The 7,882-nt window shown below is 47.9% G+C and overlaps 1 protein-coding gene across 2 annotated transcripts; it reads left to right on the forward strand.

Moving 5' to 3' along the window:
- The first annotated feature begins 751 nt into the window (after positions 1–751).
- CCNA1 (cyclin A1) lies at positions 752–7,265 on the forward strand. 2 transcript variants are annotated; one of them, XM_050905306.1, is made up of 9 exons: positions 752–780; positions 1,047–1,189; positions 2,444–2,687; positions 2,911–3,032; positions 3,749–3,972; positions 4,606–4,810; positions 5,755–5,868; positions 6,532–6,665; positions 7,000–7,265. In XM_050905306.1, the coding sequence occupies exons 2-9, from the start codon at positions 1,064–1,066 to the stop codon at positions 7,049–7,051; spliced, it is 1,221 nt and encodes a 406-aa protein (XP_050761263.1). In that variant the 5' UTR covers positions 752–780; positions 1,047–1,063; the 3' UTR covers positions 7,052–7,265. The 2 variants fall into 2 exon arrangements, with proteins under 2 accessions (XP_050761263.1, XP_050761270.1); XM_050905313.1 differs by lacking the exon at positions 752–780 and having other exon boundaries at positions 977–1,189.
- The last annotated feature ends 617 nt before the right edge of the window (positions 7,266–7,882 follow it).

Here is a 7,882-nt window from a genome sequence, read left to right on the forward strand (position 1 = left end):
GGAGCATCCCGCTTTTCCAGAACATTCTTCCAGTTTGTCAAGATCATTTCTGAAATTTAATCTTGTTCCCCAGCATAGTCACAGCCCTTCCCAGCACCATCGGTGGTGTTAGCCACAAATTTAGTAAGCGTGCTCTCTGTGTCATTATCCACACCACTGGTGAAAATCTTTGATGGCACTGGACGAACCGCTGCTTAATTCTTCTTATAAAGCTCTGCATTTCCACCGTTGACGGCTGAGAACTGCTCTTGTGTACAGCTGTGCAATCACTTCTGCAGTTGTCCCCTGGTTTAGACTTGATCAAAGTCTCGCGGGAGTCAAATCCACGCTTAAATCAACTCAAATCCCCTTTTTCTTGTTTTTCCTTTCTCAAAGAGGGAAGTCAAATTCTTCTGACCTCAACTGTTCCCCCAAAGCTGCTGTTGTCGCTTACACAGCCTTTTCTTACGTGCTGGATGTTTAGACACAGCGGGTAGGGCGAGGCGAGGGGCGGCGGCGGGGGCCGCGGCTCTCGGGCAGGCCACTCGCGCCCCACCGCTCCGCGGGCGCTGCGCGGGGCGGTCCGTGCCCTGCGCGGGGCAGCGCGGCCGGGCCCGCGGCGGGCGGCCCCCGCCGGGGTCTCCATGACGACCCGCCGCCGCTTGGGTTGCCAGGGCGGCGGCGGCGGCGGCGCCGGGGGTTGCGGCCCGGGCGTCCAACTGGCCGCGGCCAACAGCCGCCGCCGCCGCCTCCATTGGCCGCCGCTTATATAGGGGCGGCGGGCGGGCCGTCTCCTCGGCGGTGCGTGGCGAAGGGTGGTGTCGCGTCGCGTTCTCCGTGGGCCGGTGGGGAGCGGGGCCGGGCAGTGCCGGGGCCGGGCAGTGCGGTGCGGGTTCTCAGGCAGCGCGGCCGACCGCCTGCCCTCCTGCGGGGCGGGAGGGGCTGCCTGAAGCGTAACCAAATATTTGTAGTGGTTTGGGGGATTTCCCCCCCCCCCCAACTTTACTTTGTTGTTGTTTTTTGTTTGTTTGTTTGTTTGTTGGTTTTTTTTTTTTCCCCTCCGAAAGGTACCGACGTCGGGGCGATGCGCCGCACCGGGGAGAAGAGCCGGGCGGGGCGGCGGGAGCTCTGCCCCGCCGTCCCCCGCAGCGGCAGGCGGGCCGTGCTGGGGGTGTTGGCGGAGAACGGGCAGCAGCGGCCCGGCGGCCAGGTGAGCCCCGCCCGCGGCGGCAACCTCCCTCGCTGCCCGCGGAGCCGCCCCGGCAGCGGTGCCGCGGCCGCCGCGCCTCCCCTCCCCGCCGAGGGGCCGCAGCCACCTGCCGGGCTCCCCGAGGAAGCCCCGGCCGGCCGGCCGCCCTCCAGGTCTGGGACCTGGGGCCGGCAGCCTGCCGCAGGCATGAGCGGTGCCCGCGCCTTCTCTCGAGGCTGCAGGTAAAGGCCTGGGGGTGGCAGGGTAAGTGGTTGAATCGGGCTCCCGTTAATGAGCGTGAGTTTCCCGAGAAACCCTGCTAGTAACCGCTCAGTCCTAATCTGCAGACGCTTCCCTGTGGAAATACCCTGAACAAATAATCCATCCTGGAAGGAAGGGAGACTCGGTGAGACTTTATGTGGGCACTTACCCTCTAAAGTGTAGGGGGTCGTTTAAGAAAAGAAGTCTATTCACTGATGCTTACCAAAGGTCCCTTTGCTGTGTGGCTGGCCATGCTCCCTTCAGGGTGCCAGAGCCTTCAACAAGCTAAAGTTCACAGCAGTGTGTCTGTCTGCATTTCTGTTCCTTGGGCCCTCCTGGAGTCTGCTGGTGTGGCAGGGAAGATGTTACTGTGCTGACTTACAGGACCTGAAAGAGCAGCTATTACATGTACACAAACTCTTCTCAGTTGTGACTGTGTAAAGCCCCTAAGTCAGTTGGCGGCTTACTGGTAGTAGATGATGTGAAGGATTGTAGCCTGGTCACACGTTGTAGTCCTAGGGGTTGTGACACTTGAGCTCAAAAGTTCTAACTTTGGTTTGTATCTTAGCATAAAATGCCTTCTCGCAGGTGAAGTCCTTCATAGGTCTGAGACAGTGCCTGAGCCCTGCCTTTTGTTACTTTAACTTGCTGCACTTCAAAGCGGCTGCTCCTTGCCAGAGCTGAATGTGGAGCAGACCCTGCACTTGCCAGCCCCATCAGAACCAAGCAGCACCCTCACCTCATTCTCCTTGGCGGTGGGCACTGAAGATGAGGCTACTCCCCTGGTTCCTGACTTTCACTACACCTCACTGTTTCTGTGAGGGGTCTGTTGCAGCAAAACAGCAACAAGTGGTACTTCTGAGGCACCAGCTGTAGCTGGTGGTTTTTCCAGTGAACTTTTATGTTATTGGTGTCTGTTAGGCAAGGAAAGTGATTTTCTTTTCTGAAACAGGTGATAGTGTTGTTTTCTTCCTGAGTTGCCCTCCCACAGCATTACTGTGTGCTCTGTTTCAGGGTGCTGCTGTTACCAGGTGCTTCTCTGGCTCTGAAAACACTATCCCTTCATCTGGAAAAGATGAATTACCCAGCCGCATGGTCAATGCTGCATCAAAGCAAGGGTTTGCTATCTACATAGATGAACCAGAACAGAAAGAAAACTACAGCTGCCAAGTGGCTGAAGAGCTGGAGTCAAGCCTGTGTGAACTGGATACTAGTGCAATGACATCCAGTATTCACCTGCTGCTGGATCTGAGTACAGGTAATTCCTGTTACTACTCAGATGGTATCTATAGCACAAGTACATGTAGGGTGGTTATGAATTGTGATGCTGGTAAGCTAGTGAGTAGCTTATGTTACGATAAATAACACTTTGAGATAACTTGGATTGTGTCTACATGAGGTATAACACTTCTGTGCTAGAAATAGCAGAAGGTGGAGAGGCTAATTACACAAATGTGTTGCTGCTTCCTCTTACCTGTTAGGATCCCCTATGATAGTGGACACATCCTTCCAGTCCCAGCCCGAGGATCACATGGGAGATGCTGTAACTCTGACTGTGGGAGAGTATGCAGAAGAGATTCATCAGTACCTCCGAGAGGCTGAAGTGAGTGGCTTGTAACAAGCTTATAGATATTTGTGGTCTCTGTGATGGGCTGCAATGCTGCAAAGAGGTATGGCTGCCCCAGGATAACGCAAGGCTGCCACTGAACTACAAAGGGGAGAAAGCAAGCAGTAAGAGCCATCTCTGAAAGCAGCATCTAGACAGTGATGAGATCTTTCAGGATTACTCTGTGTCCCTGAAACTCCCTACCATTGGAGCATCTCTTGACTCTTTGGGATGAAGAATTCTTGCAGATGGGAGTTGAATGCTGCAAAAATACTAAAGCAGTTGAATGTGATCTCAGTGAAAGCTCTCTTGCTATAGTAGTAGTTTTTCCTGCCTTTCTGTATCAGAGCAGTAAAGTGCAGTCTCCCAATAGGAAGAGGGAAAAAAATGTGGTTTGTTCATTTTCAGGTCCCTCTGAATGGCTCATATGTGCTTGATGGCAAATGCTGTCTATAGTCCAGGAGGTATTTTACTATTCTGCTACTAACACAGTAGCTCCTGTCTCTTCAGTGTAGAAATACTACTTTCTAGAGATGCTACTAGCTGCTAATTAATACTACTAGCACTGTAATTGTAGTTAGTAGTCATGAGTTATTAACAGTGGAACAACTCATGCTCCTTTTGGTATAAGTATAAAGAATGTTAATCAGCTCAGCCATTGATGGCTCTCTTCAGGGTGAGCATCCTGATTCTTCAACTCTCTCTCCAAACAGGTAAGATTCAGGCCCAAGCCCTACTACATGAGGAAGCAACCAGATATCACAACAGGAATGCGTGCCATCTTGGTAGACTGGCTGGTGGAAGTAGGGGAAGAATATAAACTGCGGACAGAGACTTTGTACTTGGCGGTGAACTTCCTGGACAGGTTTCTTTCCTGCATGTCTGTTCTCAGAGGGAAGCTGCAGCTTGTAGGAACAGCAGCAATTCTTCTGGCTGCGTAAGTGTCTCATCTCCTGAAATCTCGGTGAGCTAAAACATATTTTTGGACTGAGTCTTTTAGTTTAATTTGAAGGACTGAAGCTTGCAGTGGTAGGTAGCTTTTCATGATGTCTCAAGATTAGCAACTTCGCCTACTTTGACACTAGCAAAATTAAACGTTTAATGTTTGTGATGTGAGGAACGGTAGTGGGGAAACCTTGTAACCATAACAGCAGGAGCGAAAACACTACTATGTTAGGCTGCTAGCCTACAAAGCTGTAGTAGATTCACAGCTGCAATCTGCAATTAGCCTTGAACTACTTTAAGTAGACAGGGTACCCAATGTAGCCTAGGAATGCATTTTTTTTGCTTGGAGTGCATTGTGTTACTGAGAGTCTCTGAGAGCTTGCTATTAGTCAGGAGCTAACAATGTGAGTGTGTTTCTATCTAGACTGATGACTTGGAGTGCCTCTAAACATTTTTGCCCAAATTTGAAACTAAATTGTTACCTAGCCTGGAGGAAGGACTAAAATAAGAGCTCTACACAAATCTTAGTAATGTCATGTGCTCATCCTGATATGGGTCCGGCAGGAAGCTTTCTTTTACCATAACTTTCAAGCTGACAAATGTGGCTTCCATATTCCTTTTTCAGGAAATATGAAGAGATCTACCCACCAGAAGTGGATGAATTTGTGTATATAACAGATGATACCTACACAAAGAGGCAGCTGCTAAGAATGGAACACCTACTTCTCAAAGTGTTGGCTTTTGACCTAACAGCCCCAACCATCAACCAGTTCCTCCTTCAGTATATTCAGAGGCATGGAGTCTGTATCAGGACAGAGAACTTTGCAAGGGTATGAATTATCCTCCTTTTAGGACTGAAGGGGGAGAAGTGATCCTAAAAGCAGAACCACTTGTATTTCACTAAGTTATCTGAGCAGACAGGTTCTGCTACTATACTATGCTCTATTGGAAGATACTCTTTTTTCTCATGCCAAGTCTTATCTGGGACTGCAACAGGCCTAAAACTCGATGTTTTGTAGCGTACTACGTTCAGTAGGTGGCTTGTGTGCTGAGACTTCTGGATAACTATCTCATGGAAATCCTAAGTTTGGCCTGTCTGTCTGGTCAGGGATAATGCAGTGGCTAGGCAGCTAGGTGGTAGGAATCTGGTTGTTTTTTCAACAGTGCCTGTATAGCAAGTCCGTCCTGGATGTGGTGGTACTACATATAGACTGTGTCATTGTGTAGCAATGCCTGCATAGCTGCATAGGCAACCCTGCTTAGAAACAGGTTAACTCAAGCTTATAGCAAAACATCTGACCTGCTGCTTATCTGCAAAGGGTGTAGGATTGTACAGTGACTCTACTCGAACAGAGCCCAAATTCTGTTTCTTAGAGTTGTCCACTTATCCCTGATCTCCCTGAGGTCTACCTGTATGAACAGGAGCCTCGGAGGATGGGAAGAGTGTGTCTTTGTTATTTTTACAAAACATGAATTTTCTAAGTCTCTAGCTGTAAAATTACATCAGAGTTGATGATGAGACCAGAACTTCAGATTACAGTGTAGATTGTTTAGGCTTTGTCAAAAGTGTGATCTTATTGTCCCCACTGAAACATGCTAAAGGTTCTTCTGTAAGATCAACAGGACTAGAATGCTATTTCTACCCACCAGACATGTAACTCATGTCTTTTAAATGAAACTGAGACCATTGACAATTGTCAGTACTTGCTGTATTGGACTGATTGTACCAGCTAGGCTCATTCTGTTTGAAAAACTTGTGGGGTTTTTTGTTCAGTATCTTGCAGAGCTGAGTCTCCTTGAAGCTGATCCTTTTCTGAAGTACCTTCCTTCACAAACTGCTGCAGCAGCCTACTGTCTAGCAAACTATACAGTGAATAGGTCTTTCTGGGTAAGAACAACAACTGCATGTTAATGAGTAGCTCAAGCATTTTGTTATCATTAGAACTAGGCTGAGAAGCAGGAGGAGTGGCTTCAAAGCATGTTGTTATAAAGGCTGAAATCCTAGGACCCTGAGCTAATGGGACTGCCTGATACATGAATGTTAAATCAATCTGAAATATCCTGCCTCTTCTCTGAAATGGGAGGGACCTTGCTGTCTTGCTCACTTACATCAAGCCTGTACCTAAGGCCTTGTTAGTCTTCAATCTCCAAAACTCCTCCCCCAAATACAATTCAGGGCCTTTCTGGGAGGGAGGGGAGAGCTGAATGTGACTACTTGAGTGGAGTGGTTACACAGAGTGGCTGCTTTAGTGCAAGCCTTGACAGACCTCTCAGCTGTCTTGGAGGAATAGCTTTAGCAGAGAGCAGGATCCAGAAGAGATGCAATGGATGCCACGTGCTTAGAGCAGAAGGAGCTGCTTGTCAGATCTCCTGGCACCAAGGAAAACCTAGAGTGAAACTGATGGCAGGATACACTTGAATCCTTTTCAAGCCTAAAGAATCTAGAGTGAGCACTGATGTAGTGAAAATGGTTTCTGCTTCTGTAGAAAATGTATTTTCTAGATGAATGTTGTCTACCATAGAGTAACATTGGCTTTTCTTCTCTCACCAGCCGGAGACACTTGCTGCATTCACTGGGTATTCATTAAGTGAGATAGTGCCTTGCCTGACTGATCTGCATAAAGCATGCCTTGACGCTCCCCATTGCCAACTGCAAGCGATTAAGGAGAAGTATAAGCGCTCAAAGTAAGTAACCAAGAAGCCAGTGTTCTGTAGCTTGGAGCCTATAAGCACAGGATGACTCTGGTTTAGCAGCTTGGGCTACAACTGCTGTAGCTGACAAACTTCTCATAGTGGTCAGCTTCTATTCCTGAAATGGAAGCCTCTGTCAGCCTCTTGAGGGGAAAACTTTTCTAACTAGAAGAGTAGTTCATTCATAGGTATACAGATGTACTGGATAACAATTCTTCTGCAATGTTGCAGGATGATTCTTTTCTTCCCCAAAGTATTGCACAAGAAGGAGATATCTTTAGATTTGTCAGCTGAACTAGTATCTTTAATGACTGCATTTCTATTCCAGGTACCTGCAGGTGTCTCTTCTGGAGCCCCCAGCAGCTCTTCCTCTACAATAGAGACTATGGATCCTGGACTTGAAGATTATTTCGTCCCAATCAGCAAAGCTGGTCTAATATTTCATAGAGCACTTCAGGTCATGTGTCTGTAACCGTAGTGATCAGAATGGTTTTTAGCTAGTATTTTTTAATTAGATGCCTTTTTAAAAAAGGATATTAGACTATAGCTCTTAATATAACTGACAGCACTTTTAATAAATGTCTTATTACACTGTTCCTGTGTGAATCTTCTGACTCTAGTTAATATCTGCAGTAACAGTGAGTGGAAAGGGTTGTGGTTTTTCACAAAATCATTGTGAGCAGGGCTTTTAAGCTAGCTGGAGTGGATAAAGTGTGGCTTGAACCAACACAGCCTGACATCCCCTTAGACATGGGTGACTTGTTGCAGTATCTTATCTGTTTCTTCCTCTTCTGTGACACAAGATCATGTGGCCATGAACAGAACCTATTTTCTGCAACTTGTTTACCATATCACAGCAAAAACATCCAGATGCAAGTGGTCTATGAACTCTGAACTTGTGTGTAGACCATCAATGTTGAGGTAAAAGTCAAACTTCCCTTTATGGAGGCAAATAAGGGGGATTCCTCTGCAGGGAGCTGGAGTAAGGGGAGATTGTGGCTAGCAGAGCCTTAGGAACACTTCAAACACTGGTGGACAAAAGTAGAGAGCAATACTAGAAGCCGTGAGGTACTGGAACAGTGGAGTTGAGCTAGATGTTTGGTGTGTCATACTTGTGGTATTGAGTAGTCTTACGGCATAGCTGTCTGGGATGACCTCTCCTGCCACTAGAGCACTGCTGAACATGTGTGCTTTGCAGTCTCTAGAGAAAC

This window comes from Gymnogyps californianus, chromosome 1 (genome assembly GCF_018139145.2).
Source record: "Gymnogyps californianus isolate 813 chromosome 1, ASM1813914v2, whole genome shotgun sequence".
Classification (NCBI taxonomy): Eukaryota; Metazoa; Chordata; class Aves; order Accipitriformes; family Cathartidae; genus Gymnogyps; species Gymnogyps californianus.

Bases quoted from the DNA above. Each gene is read 5' to 3' on its own strand.
- CCNA1 (XM_050905306.1), top strand. From the start codon at position 1,064: ATGCGCCGCACCGGGGAGAAGAGCCGGGCGGGGCGGCGGGAGCTCTGC. The intron at 1,190-2,443 runs GTGAGCCCCGCC...GCTCTGTTTCAG, and splicing joins AGCAGCGGCCCGGCGGCCAG to GGTGCTGCTGTTACCAGGTG. The intron at 3,033-3,748 runs GTGAGTGGCTTG...CTCTCCAAACAG, and splicing joins AGTACCTCCGAGAGGCTGAA to GTAAGATTCAGGCCCAAGCC.